The sequence below is a fragment of the Vipera berus genome (assembly GCF_964194415.1).
Source record: "Vipera berus genome assembly, chromosome: 1".
In the NCBI taxonomy this organism is placed as follows: domain Eukaryota; kingdom Metazoa; phylum Chordata; class Lepidosauria; order Squamata; family Viperidae; genus Vipera; species Vipera berus.
This window is the reverse complement of record NC_138202.1, coordinates 237,887,636-237,902,246: the sequence shown is the minus strand read 5'-3', so window position 1 is coordinate 237,902,246 and position 14,611 is coordinate 237,887,636. Positions and strand designations below refer to the sequence as shown.

Below are 14,611 nucleotides of genomic sequence, written 5' to 3'. Positions count from 1 at the left end.
ACACATTGGCATATGTTTTCTAGTTGCGAATGGTTTTTTTTCCCATGAATCAAAGAAACAATGTCTTGAGTATCCATCTTATTTTTCCTTCATGTTAGGATACTTTAATAAAATCCGGAGATATTTTTATCTATAAAGCCCTCAAACGCCATTACATTCATTAGCAAAAAAATGTATTCTGAGATTTGTAAGGATGCAGAATTCTAGAAGGCTGCTCTAGAGCTCACTTGAAATTCAGTGCCTTAGCATTACCCATAGATTGTTCTGTCAGACAGATAAAAAAATAATCAGAAGGATTGCTGAGTTCAGAAGAGATGTCAGTTTAAAGATTTGCAGGCAAGGGTATATTTCTGGCCTTATGATGTAATGGGCTGCCTCCTCCCCACCATTCATCTTTTACTTTGGGGTTGTTTTTTTCTCTGGATGTATGTGAACAAAATGATCTGGCTGTGTCTGGGGCTGTTCAATGTGGGTGTCAGGTTTCAAGGGTATGTTACATCCCCTTATGTATAATTTGTTTCAGATTTTAGGAAGCAGGGAGGAGTGGGAGTAAAAAGGCTGAGGAGTTGCAAGTAGGGTGAGCAATTTTTATTACCCTTTCCAAACTACTGCGAATCTTTCATAGGTTATCCTTAACTAAGTGCTTTAACAGTTGTGAAAAAGAAGCCAAACTCCCAGTGGAAAGAAGTACTTTACTATAGGCTTTTTTCTTGCAAAGAGTCTTCTGCATTACTATCACTGGAGCTGATGCCTGAATTTTCTCAAGGGTAGCATGGTGGACAGGAGTATAAAGATTCAGCTTGAATCACTCATCATTCTTGTGTGCATTTGTGAAATGCAGAATCTTAAATGCACTAGAACCTTTTAAAAAAATATTGATAGTCATGCAGGAAAGGAGATTGGCAATTTTATTCTAGATCAGAGTTCCCCAACCTTTTGGGCACCAGGGACCGGTTCTGGGGAGAGAGGTTTTTCTGTGGACTGGAGGGTGCATGATTTTGTGTGCTGCCCAGTTGCTGGCATGCCGTGGCCCGGTACTGGTTCACGGACCGGGGATTGGGGACCCCTGTTTTAGATTACAGGTAGTCCGTGCTTAAGGACCAGTCACTTAGTGACTGTTCAAAGTTACAACAGATCTGAAAAAGATAATTGCAACTTGGATTCAAACTTCTGATGTTTGTCCACCCTTTCACAGGAATGTGATCGCATTTTTTGACACTTGGCAACTGGCCTACATTTATGGCCAGTGTTGCACAGATATGTAACCATCATTTACGATGTCCCCCCCCCCCCCGAAACTGGCCTTTATCGTTTACTTCTGATTTCCTGCAAAAGTGCCTATTGCAAACAGTAGGTTTAATGACCACAGTGTTTGCTTAATGACCATAGCATTTGCTTTACAATTGTCACAAAATATGTTCTAAAACTGGGTTAGTCATGTGGTGTCCTGCTTAATGATTGGTATGATTTGTGACATTTGTAAGTCAAGGACTATCTGTTCCAGAGAAATATGTAATGCTTGTTCTTACCTTTTGGTATTCTATGTATTTATTGAAATAGAACTGTACAGGTAATCTCCAAGTTATGTCAGTTCACTTGCGAACATTCGAAGTTGTGACATAACACCCGCAAGTACTTACGATATAGTCCCCAGATTGTGAATGTTGCAGCACCACATTCACCCTTACGAATGACTGCAGAGGCACTGCAACGTCCACCCTGGCTATTGCCTCACCCCCTGCTGGTTTCCCATAGACACTAGCCTGTGGATACTCGCCTTGCAAAGATCTAGAGAGCCTTCGGTTTCTTGGCCTGTTTCGGTGCTTCAGGCCCTCAATGCGTTCGCAGAGAATAGAGGCCTAAAATACTGCAAAATCACGCAAGATCAGTAGCGCGAGACCTCACCCTACTGATCTCACATGATCTCATGGTACTTTAGGCCTCTGTTCTATGCAAATGGAGGCCTGGACGAGATCTGTGGCAAAAGGCTTTGCAAATGAAGGGAAGGCCTGAAACATCGAAGCCTTTTCCCTCTGTTTGCAAAGCCTTTTGCCATCTTTGCAAGAAGGCTTTGCCACTGAGAATGGAGTCTTGGGCTGACGTGTGTGGTCCCTCCTGGCCTCCATTCTCAGTGACAAAGCCTTTTTGCAGAGATGACTGGAGCCTATAGGGACACAATCTTTTGTCCCTGCAGGCCTTTGTTCAAGGCAAAACCACGGCAGAGAGGCTGGAGACAGCTCCCTTGATCATCGAGATCTATGTAAGGTAAGTGATCTGGTCAGGCAGAATGGTGGGGGAGGGGGAAGCATGAGATATGTCAGTGGATTGGGGAAGCATTGAGTGGTCGGAAGCACTAGCCCCCCCCCCAGCCTTCCCCTCCCTGAGATACTTCATGTGCACTTAACAAACTGCACATTCAATTAACGAATGCATGGGCAAAAGCAGGGAGTGATCGTGGTCAAGTTATGCGATTTACTCCTACTAATCCTCGGGTTATGAATGTAATTGGCAGGTACCATTACATTCATAACCCGAGGCCTACCTGTATACATTTGAGGTTTCTTGGCTTTTCAAAGATTTATAACAGACTTTTTGGTCAATCTCTTTTAATTGGTATAGAAAATTACCACACTTTTTAAAAATGTTGTTGCTTCCCAACTACATTTTCAATCACTCCGTAAAGCAATGTTATTATTTTTAAATGTAACAGTTAAAGAGTTAAGAGTTTTGATTATAATAGTAAAATCTATTATTAACTGATCTTAAAGAAAGAAAAAAATGTAAAAAGTACAAGGAAAAAGAGAGAGAAGAAAGAAGAATATAATAAAAATATGTTATCTCTTCTTCCTATATCCCATCCTTTATCTAGAGGAAGATCCATAAAATATAATCTTTGCAGTCCTGGTCTTAATAGAAAATCTATAAAGAGTTGCTGGGAGTAGCAGCGTTTTTTGTTTTAACCCTGATCAAATAAACTAACTTTATATTCTTTCTTTTTACTTCTTCTAAGAATGTTTATCTTGAGTTCATTCAAATATTTTTGTAGGATTTGATTTCTTTTCATTTCTTCTTTATCCCATTGTACAGAGTTCTTCAGGTCTTTAACAAGCCTGTTGGTAATTTTTTTTTTATTGAAAAGTTTTACAAAAACAAAGTTTTACCCCCAAATGCCCCCCACCCCAAAACCCCCCACTTCCCAGAGCTAAATACAGGATTGTAGTTATAATAATCATATTCTAAATAAAAATTATGCAAATATACAATTAACCAAGTTCATAATGTGCTTTAACTCCCCTTTAACATAACTACAATCAAAGTACCAATAACAATATCCCGCTAACATCTACTCATAAGCTAAATGGAACTTTTTAATCCCATATTTGTTCTAAATATAATCTATCCATCTCCTCCAAACTGAAACATATCTTTCCTGTGAATGATCCTTCAAATACATAAAAAATCTTAGACGTCTCTGCAAGATTCAAAACTTTAGACACCCATTCTTCTATAATAAACAAACTATCCTTTTTATATTCAACATCAGATTAGTTTCTTTAACATCACAATCTACAATAATACCCCATTATCCAATAGATTCAAAATAAGACTAACATCCCAAACCTTTTCTATCAAGGTACCTATGCATATTTATAACAAAATTCTTTCATGTATTTTCTATAAGAACCAGTCTGTCTCTCCTATTCAAACCATTTCTATCAAGGTACCTATGCATATTTATAACAAAAGATTCTTTGATAATTTTCTGTAAGAATAAGTCTGTCTTATATTCAACATCAAATTAGTTTCTTTAACATCACAATCTACAATAATACCCCATTATCCAATAGATTCAAAATAAGACTAACATCCCAAACCTTTTCTATCAAGGTACCTATGCATATTTATAACAAAGGGTTCTTTGATATATTTTCTGTAAGAATAAGTCTGTCTCTCATATTCCTTTCCCGCCATAATTCCAGCTCTTCCTTCAAATAAAGTTTTTAGAGGATCTCTTCTTGTCAAACAGCACCAAAACTCCATTCCAGTCCCTCATCATAATAACAAATTTATAATCCAGTTCGATTAGTCTCTGATGTATAAATTTAGAGAATTTTTACTATTGTTAACTTGGAGCATATCAAAAACTTCCCCATCTCTGGTGACCATGAGCCTTTGGAGCATAGCCTAAAGATCAGCTATTGCTCTCTTCGGACGTACTCCCCCCACAAGCTCAGAGGCAGCCACATCTTGCGTAACTGGACCAATTACAGGCTTTTGTTTTTGCTCTTTTTCCATACGCTTATATGCAGCTCTTGTCATCCTCTGTTCTTTTGGGTCTTTCTTTAATGCCAAACTCTGCTCCGTAGACTTCACCTGCCGCATCTCCTCAAGAGGAAATGACATTGCCCCTTCACTCAATTGTTTATCTTCTTGTACTTCTATTCTTTTGATTCGGGGAGATGGTGGTGAGCCTGCTTTCAGGACCTTAGTATAAAAATCTTTTGCTATTAAAATTGTGTCCAATCTGTATCTGGTCCCTGCATAATTTACCACAATTCCAATAGGTATATCCCATCTGAACTGGATTTGTCGCTTCTTAAGCTCATCAGACAGAAAAGCAAAATCTTTCCGTTTTCTAAGAATTTTTTGAGGTATCTCCTTTAAAATCATAATATCTTGGCCTGCAATTTGAAATTTTTCCCGATAAAAAGCCTGGATAATAGAATTTCTGCTTAGTCTCCTGGAAAAATAAATCACTACATCTCTAGGTAAATTTTTTTGTCTAGCAATCCAGGAGTTAACCCTAAATGTCTTATCCATTTCCTTAAGTAATTCTTCAGGTTCACATTTCAAAACAGGAGCCGCTGCTCGTGCCACTTCCCATTCCAAGTCTTCTTTAGTATTCTCTTTGAGGCCTCTAATACGCAAAGCAAACTCCATATTCTTATATTCTAATATGGTAAGCTCGTCTTCTATTCTGTCAATCTTAGCCTCTACTCTGTCAATCTTCTGTTCAGCATCAATAATTTTATTTTCCAAATTCTCCACATGCTCCAAAGCTGAGTCCACACGGTCATCCAGGCGATCTATATGTACGGCCAGACCCTGAAGTGCAAGCACTATATCTTCCCTCATCTGGTTATTTCGATTAACAAATTCTTCCCTTAATTCCTTCATTTCCTGCTGGAAAACGTGTGTCACAACTCGCTGAATATCTGTCAGTGTAAATGCAGGAGGTGGGGGGGGAGGATGGTTGTACTGTAGGTTTAAAGATTGGAAGCCCTCCCCCACGTCTCGCAGCCATCTCTTAAGTTTCGATTTCCTCTTTCAAAGTTCAGAGAGAAAAAAAAGAAAAAAGAAAAGAAAAAGGGAAGAAAAAATAAAAATTCTCACAAAGTTCTTAACCTTCGATAACAGGCTTTCAAATAAACAAAATCCGATGCTGGGTAAAGTCAGTTGCAGATTGTATCTCTTGCATTATTGCCAAATATAACAGTTTTCACTTCTCACAGGAAAGAAACATTCCAGCGCCATTTTTACTCCATTTCAAGCTTGAAACTTGAAGAAGATAATGAAGCTGAGTTAAAGTTATAATCCAACTTGATAATTCCGATCTTCCTGCTTTGCTCTGCCTGCTTCTCAAAGAACAAAATACAGTCCCATCTAAGCAGCAGGTGCAGTTGTCGCGTCTGTTTCCGCTCCTTTTGGAGCGAAGACGTCCTGAGAGCGGAGAAAGCCTGGGCTCCGAGGGGGCTCACCCTGTTATCCCCCAAACTACTTGGGAGAATCACAGGGGAGCTCTACCTCTACCCAGGCAGGCTCGCCTCTCCCTCTTCTCCCGAGGGAGAAGCTCCAGTGCCACGGGACAGCTGATTTTCGCTGCCTGCGGGCGCTTTGACGCTTCCCAGGATCGGGCGGCTTTGAAACGCCGCCATTCGGCGCGGCAGCGCTACCGGAAGTCCCTGTTGGTAAATTTAATAAGAAAAAAACTATTCAGGCCACTTTCTTGGTTTATTATTTATATTACCATTTTGATCTTTTAGCATAGCATAACATAGCATAGCATAGCGTAGCATTTAGGTTTATCTACTGCCCCATTGTGCTTTAGAGCATTCTCTAGGCAGTTCATAATGTAAGCATTATTTGCATATTGATCCTAACAATCTGGGTTACTCATTTTTCTTTTGTATATCCATTGAGACAATCTTTTCCAAGTTGTTCTTTAGGCCTTTCAGTACCATCTCTATCTTGTCAGATAAAATTTGTTCCACATCTGTTATTTCTTTAATAACAACTTTTGTACATACAGTAGTCTATCCAAGGAGGCAGACATCATGACTGACACTGTTGATACTGTGACTCCATTCTTTAAAAGTCTCCTTTAGTACTTTCAGTGTTACAAATTGTGCATGATTTTGTAAGTCCCAGTTAATTAACATGAAAGGTGGGTCTGTGCCTTTTCTTTCTGCCTAAAATATTTAGTCCCTTCTGGTGTCCATAAAATCATAAAATTACTTATTTTTGTTATAGTTTGCAAAAACTGAAGCAGATTTATTTCCCACAAAAATCTGTTCTTTATAGTTAATCCCAAAATCTTATTGTAAGAAGTTTCATATTTCAAATTTATCTTTTTAACTTTCTAAGATCAAAATCTTACCTAGCGTTTTGGTGTTCAAATTCTTAAGGTGATGATTAAAATTTTATTTCATTCTGGAATGAAGGCAGATTCACCCAGCACTTTCAAATTTGTTGTTCCCAAACATCTCTAATAGTTTAAAAGTACCCAATAAGCCGTTTATGAAAGTGTTTAGAAAGTGAGGTTAAGCGAACTTAGTGTCCTTTAAAAGGCACCGACTGGTTATGAGCAAGACAGCAGATCCTCTCCTTTCGTGGCACTCATGCCTGCAGGAGACCACTGTCCTGCAGTCTCCTCACAAGGAGCAACTGTCTGGAACACAAGTGAACAATCTCCCGATCTCTCCTCATTCAGAAAGTTTCAAAGAGCCTGTCTACTCATTGGTTTTTCATTCTTCGACCAAACCATCTGTTCTGCTTGCATGGAGACATCATCAGTCCATCATTCCTCTCGCACAAGACCCCAAAGAACAAAGTTATTGAATGGGGAATGAAAATAAATAAACAATGGCAACACTGCAGGATGGCAAAAAGAATCAAGCAGTATGCATGGTCTTACATATTAGTCTTTATTTATGGGAGGAATGTAGAAGGATTTTAGCTACGTTTTTATGGATTTTCTGGAAAGTATGATATGATCTTCCCTCCCCTTCCTTCTTCCTACCTCTTCCTCCTCTGACATCTGTCTTTCTGTGTGTGTGGAATCAAAATCTGTAAATGGTCGGATTTTGCCTGACCCCCACCTCTTTTATATGTATTTCAGTGTTGATCAAAATGGGTGGGAATGGATTGTGACACTACCTGCCATCCTGAAGTTTTTGACTTTTCCTAGGAACATCTAAAGAACACCAAATTTCATTAGCGCAATTCAGGAGATATAAATTAGCACTGGGGGCTTATGCCATACAGGTCACAGATTGCCCAACCCTGCCTTAAAAGATCCATAGTAATTATTATTTATCACCATGTCGCAAAAAAATCTATTAACTAGCTGTCTGAAGTCCTTTCTTCTGTTTTCTCTTTCCAGTTCTCCAAACATCTTAAAGCATTACATTCAGAGTAATCCTTTAGTAAAAAGCAAGCAAATAATTAAGACATTTAGATAAGAACTTGATATTAGCATTTATCCAGAATATGCTGTATGTCTGGAACGTACAGAATTTTATATTTTAATGAAATGAAGTAATTCAATTTAACAGTATTTAGAAAACAACTACATGCAGTATATCAACCAAATTCTCCAGGATTACAGTTAGTGAGTAGAGGTTCTATCCATTCCTGGAAAAAGAAGAGGATGTCTCTTCATGAAGAGGATGGGGACTTCTGCCCATGTACTGCAATTTCAGGATGTTGTGTATATTAGCTCAGTGCTCTTAGGAGAAGATAGGAGATTTGCCAGGCAATTTTGAAGGGTGAGGTTATTCATTGTATAATCGGCCACACACTGAAGCTAGTTATGCAAGGCATCTTGGAACAGCATCTAAGATAGGCAACTGAGGACTGATTTCTCCTTCATTAACTGGTGTAGCATATTTAAAGAAATATATGGTGAATTATGTTACATTTAGAGAAAATGTAATGTGAATAATGCATTAATTTAAAAGACTCCTATAAGTATGCTACTTTGCTGCCATTATCTTACTCTGTATACCTCATGAAAGTACAGGTATTCCTCACAAACCAGCGATTGGTTTATTAGTAATTTTCATTGAAAATTACAGTTACACTGATAGAAAAATTCTACAAACTAAAAAGATAAAAGGATAAAAAGAAAAAATAGATGCAGAAAATAGAAATAAAAATATAGTAAAAATAGAAAAGCAATATATGAAGAAATGACTTCCCCTTCATCACAAGTATAAACAATACATATCACCTCTTAAAATAAAACAAATGATCTTTTCTTCCCATATCCCATCTCTTATCTATAAAAAAATCTTCAATCTTCATCATTTCAGTTCTGATGTCAGCAAAATTCCGTTAAGTGTTACCAGAGATAATAATTTATTTTATTTTGATCAAATAAACCAACTTTACATTCCTTCTTTATTTTTAATGATCTTGATCTTTAGTCCTTTTAAATAATGTTCTAGAACTTGATTTTTTTAATTTTTTTTGCCCTTTCTCACAAAGTTCAAAACAGTTTAAAGGAAATATTTATCACACCCCTTTTATAAATCCAGTATAGGAAGATTATCCAGATCACTCTCTTGGTTTGTTATTTGTACATCCCTTCTAATTATTAAGATAACAGTTGGTTTCTTATGTTTGTCCAGTGTAGAATATTTTTCTTTATTATTGTAGTAGTCTTTTTGTTTTAAAATCCATTTTCAGATCCATCTCAGATCTTATCCGGTAATACTTGTTTCTCTTCTACAATATTTTTGAAACAGAATCTGTCCATAAAGGCAGATACTCTTAAAAATAGGTCCTCAGCCCATTGTTCAAAAATATCATCCAATGTTATTTTGCTCCATTTTGTATTTAGTAAATCAAATCTATTAGCTACAAAGTTAAATGCTCTTCTCCTTTAATTGTAATCTTTAGTTCCTTCTAATTTTCTATAGGGTTTAGCCTAATGATAGTCCTAGCATATCATTTTTTAAAAATAAATAAATAAATAAAAACAAAAACATTTTCATACAGGAATGATTACTATAATTAATTCTTAAATTTTATTTCAAATCCATACCCGTAGTCTGTAACTTCTTAAAATCAAAATTCTAATCACCATTTTGCTTTTTGTTCCAAAAGAGGTTTTTTAAGTCAAACCCGTATTTAAATTTTCTTTTGCTGAAAGAAAACGTGCTCACTCAGAATTTACGGTTCTTCTTGATTCTAACAAGTAATTTCCGAAAGTGATTAGAAAAGGAAATATGTAAATCCAGTGTCCTTTTAAAGTCACTGACTATGGTTGAACAGAATCCCTGTTTCCTCATTTGTCAGAGTTCTAAACCCACTGGAGATCACTGTCTTGTGGTGTCCTCTTGAAGAGCAACTGTTTGGGGTGCTTGTGGACAATCCAAAGCTCTTTCCTTGTCCGAGGAGGAAATCCAAAAAGCTGGTCTACTCACTGGCTCTTCATTCCTCTGTGATTGTTGGCTCCGCTTTTAATGGAACTGTTTTCAGTTCATTATTTCTTTTGAAGAAGTCCACTTACTGACTGCATTTAGAATTGGCAACTCCATTGCTAAGCAACACAGTTTTAAAGTGAAATGTCATGTGAATGCACCAACTTACAGTGTCATTTCCAGATATGTTTGTTAACTCATCCTTCAAATCATTCATGGTCACTAAGCACCATGTCACATGATTGTGACTTGTGACTTCCTGCTGGTTTCCCCACTGACTTTGCTTGTAGGAAGCTGGCTGTGAAGATCAAAAATATTGATCACATGACTGTGGGAAGCTGTGACCATCATAAATGCGAGAGGGAGACAGGTAGTCTAAAAACATGATTAGATAGATAGGTAGGTAGGTGGGTAGGTGGAAGGATGGATGGATGGATGGATGGATGATAGATATAAGTGGGCCGGTTGCCAAATCACAATAATGTGATTGCAGGGATGTCTGGTTGATCACCTTTTTCAGCACTGTTGTAACTTTGAACAGTTGCTGAATGGATGATTGGTAAGCAAGAACTATCTATGTACCTATATATTTGTCAATTTATCCCTAAATCTGGAATAGCAAGTAGTGATGAGTTTTGGAGTTTTGGAATTTGGAAAGAGTGGGAAAGTTTCTTGTCGAAATATTCTGACTTGGTGCAAGAGGGGGAGAAAGGAAGGGTTTTTGCTGGAAAGGAAAGTTGACTCTGGTGAAGAAAGTGGTGTAAATCATTCTTCTCTATTCTGATAAAGCCCAGAAGACTAAAGGGAATGAAAGACGTTCCTACCAATCTGGAATGCATAAATTGGTGAAAGCTGATCTTGAACTTCCCTCCTTTTTCTCTCCATTCGTCTGCTTAAAAAAACAACCCTCTGTACTAAATCTCCATTTTTTTCTTTTCCTTTTTTTTTTTAGAATTATTCATGTGGTTGTGATACAAAACAGCAGCCATGAAGATAAGGCTCCGTGCAACAGCTGTAGCAGTCGTATGTGCAGCTCTTCTGCTTTGTTCAATTGAGGCTCAAGGTAAATAACTCTGTCCTTTATTCCATGAAAGTGATGGTGCAGAATTAAACAAGGCAACAGTTGCCGTCTGAAGGTGACTGTTGTTTCATATCCTCTTCTATCTCTTTCTTTTTGTAGTTTTGTTTATTTCTCTAGAGCAACTCCAGCAGAGTCGCTCTTCTCTTTTCCCTGTTTTGTTGTCTTTCTGGTGTGCTGTCCACACTAGATCTCCGTTATGATCTTGGCCCTCCACGGCTGTTCCTTTTCTCTCTATCTTTCTTTTGAAGAGTGGTTAGGGAGAAGGAAGATTCCTGTGCCAACTTGAAACTTCTCCTTAGTAGCAGGAGAAGCCCCGAAGCACATGTCCACACCCTCTCAATGCTTAATTACTCTGCTTTGTACTGCAAATATATACAAGATACATGTGTCTGCTTTTTTAAAAAAAATTATTTTGAAGCGTTTATAAAATAAAGCACTCCCAACAAAATCTGGCTGCCTGTGTGTTTTGTTTGGAATGAAATGGGGAGGAAAGTCCTCTTCTTGGTGAGTCAGTTCATTTGGGACAGAGCAAGGAATGAGCAATCCTGGCTCCTGTTTTTGAAGCAAGATCAGGGTCCCTTGGGACATTCAAAACGTTCCTGCCTGGGCTCCCACACAGACCGAGTCTCATTCAGCATATTGGATTAACCATTTGAAAACACTGTACAATAGATTTGTGAGGGTTTCCCCCCCTCTCTTTTAATCACATAAATTAAATATACTTTCTCATTTACTTCAAATGTCATGCTTCCTTACTATCACTTTACTACTTCAACATATGCCCTGCAAAAGCATTCCTAGTTGGAGAAGTAGTGGCCAAACAAGGACATTCAGCTATTTCAGCTATTCTCCAACCATCTCATTCGTCCTTGAGAATGTTGGATTGCCATATTTGTCATTGCACTGCACTGACCTTTTTGTACATGAAAAAAGATAATCCTGTGATTTGGATAGAGTTCATGATTTGTGTTGTGTAAGCATTCTTATATATTGGATAAATAATGCTTCTAATTTACAGCCCTTCACCTTCAAGCAGGAGCACAAAATGAACATGTCTTTGCCTCCCACAGAGTGAAAATGGTAGTTCTGTAAAAGAAACCCAGGCCATAATTCCTATCCACGTATCCTCTTAAATGATGGACAAACTTGTAGTTGATTTTAACTTGTGACCACATTTCTCAAATTGCTGCCTGCAGAAACTGACAGGACTTGTACTTTTCTTTATATGCTGAGAGGCTTGATCTCATCAATCATTTCCATTTTTTTTGCTAGCTTCTGTTTTTATTACATGTTCCAGAAAAACCAAAATCAGTCCTGGAATTCCAAAAACACTATAGACGCTGGTAGAGATTTAAATGAAAATTCTGAAAAACTGCAGAGCAGTTTCTTTGCTTGTAACTTTTTTAAAGTTAAAATTGGATAGATGAGAAAATGTGCCTTGCAAATGTTTCATTTTCGATTTTTTTTAAAAAAATTCCTAAATCCATCAAGTACCATTTCTAAAACATTTTAAAAGAGTCACCCATGTAACATGAAATGATGTTACGCCCCATTAATCCTGATGCAGAACCAGTTTGGGGTTCTGCTAAGGAGTATAGGGAACCTCTCAAACCTACCTAATACCACACACAGAGAGAAAAATAAATACCTTTTCCTCAGTTTTTGATTAACTTCCAGAATACTAATTCCATTTTCATTTTGGTAATACTTTGCTACTGCTGTTATCGAAACCTTTCTTCTTTCTTACGAAGGACAGAAGTGTTATGTAGCTATTTCAATCAGTTTTTTTAGGGTGGGCATTTATCCTCCTAAGATGTGGTGGACAGCACACTTAGAAAGGTGAAGGAAGGAAGGAAGCCCTGCTGATGGCACCTGGCAAAGTCAGCCCAGAAGCCTCAGGAACCACATATAAGTAATCCTCAACTTACAACCATTGTTTAATGATAATTTGAAGTTAAAACAGCACTGCAAAAACAGCACTGATTTATGACTGTTTTTCATGGCACCATCCCCATGATCACGTGATCAAAATTTGGACACCTAGCAACTGGTAAAATTCACTTAACAATTGTCTTGCCTAAAAATGGAAATTTTGGGCTCGATCGTGGTCATAAGTTGAAGATTATCTGTATTAGATGCCTTCCCTGTTGCCAGGGGCATTGAATGAGAAGAAGGTGAACCCTTCCACCATCCATGGTGACCCTTCTTGGAGCACGTTGCTTTTGCTCCACTTCCCTGCTTAGGGACTGGTTGTTCTTTAGATAATAGCCATGCTCAATAATGACTTCCAAGTCTGTCTATAAGAATGGAGCTGGTGGTCACCTGGGTGGAGGTTGAGCTAAAAGGATCACTGGCTTAAAATCTGTAAAAAGTGAAGGCCCTAAAAGGAAAAAAAGCTGAAAACATCTTGGGCTTTCTCTCAATGTATCAAATATTGTTTGAAGAATAATGATAAATTTGTTTTAAGCCATTATTCTTTCTAAGTATCGTCTTTGATAGGTTGTAGTAGGTAGGCTGTGGTAGGCTTACATTACTATGTGCTGGTTGTGCTTTGAAGAATGGTATTAAGAACTATAAACATAATACAGGGCTGTAAATATTTTCAAAACCCTGTGAACTAATTGGGATGGGCTTCAAAATGATATTTTTCCTCAGGATTTCATGTAACAGGGTGACTGATTATTTTCTTCAGTGACTTCCTCAGTTACATTTTCAAGGGCTTAGTGGGGTCTGAATCTCAACTCAGTGAGCACTATTTATTTATTTATTTATTATTTATTTATTTATTTAATGGGAAGTCACAAAAGTTGAGTTCAACTTAGAGGAGACTTCATTTTAATTACTACTCAATTTTCTTTGTTACATAGCCCCAAACTATATTCATTGTTTCTTAGTCACACTGAAGTTCTGATGCTAATTCTGTAAAACAAAAAACAAAAAAACCCCCCAAGGGTGAGTTATATCAATTTAGACTGGAGATAATATACTATTATACTACTAGTCCACCAACCTCTTGTACCCAATGAATGAACGAACAAACAAATGAATAGATGGGTAAAGCCAAATTTGTCTATTCTCAAATCTGGCATCTCATTGATGCATTTGATTCCTATGTATGGGGAGATGATGTTTCCCCTATGTGGAACATTATCGAGTCAATTCAGTTAAAATATGAAAAAATTGGATTTATTACTTACTGAAAGTAATAAAGATAATGGAGAGATCAAAGATCAGTTGTTCTGAGGTAATACCTCACTGTGATTATAATCAAACAGAGAAAAGGAATAAGATGATAGCTACAGACTTTGCCACCACTGGATCCTGTTTGGAGAGTAGAGAAAGTTTGAAGATTACAAGGAATCGGTTTTATTCCCCTAATGCAAGGCTTCCCAACCTTGTCAACTTTAAGGCATGTGGATCTCAACTTCCAGAATTCCCCAGCCAGCATGGAGAATGGTTTGGGAATTCTGGAGATTGAAGTCTGTGCTTGTTAAAGTTGCCAAGTTTGGGAAACCCTGTCCTAGTAATTCAGAATCCCAATTTGGTTGACGATTGAGCTAAAGAAAATGTTAGGAATAAGCTTGACCCTTCACTCAACATGCCTACATGCAGTCAAACCAATAGAGCATGTACTCAGCACTAGTAACTTTTTTTTAAATGTTTTTTGAAGAATTTAGTAAAGGTATTCTTAATTTTACAAATTAAAGTTGACGACACTATAATTATATTTCTGTATGTTTTAAAGTGGATGTTTTCACTTTACATTTTTTTACATTTTAAATCATATTCTAAATTGTTCTCTCTTGAATTACTGCTGCTCCAT

The 14,611-nt window shown here is 37.4% G+C and overlaps 1 protein-coding gene across 1 annotated transcript in view; it reads left to right on the top strand.

Moving 5' to 3' along the window:
- Positions 1–10,271: 10,271 nt before the first annotated feature.
- The window catches only part of COL12A1 (collagen type XII alpha 1 chain), a 124,788-nt gene continuing 120,448 nt past the window's right edge, over positions 10,272–14,611 (top strand). The window contains exon 1 of the mRNA XM_081336546.1: positions 10,272–10,770. Coding sequence (XP_081192672.1) covers positions 10,695–10,770 — 76 coding nt within the window. The 5' untranslated portion in view covers positions 10,272–10,694. The remainder of the gene's footprint in view (positions 10,771–14,611) is intronic.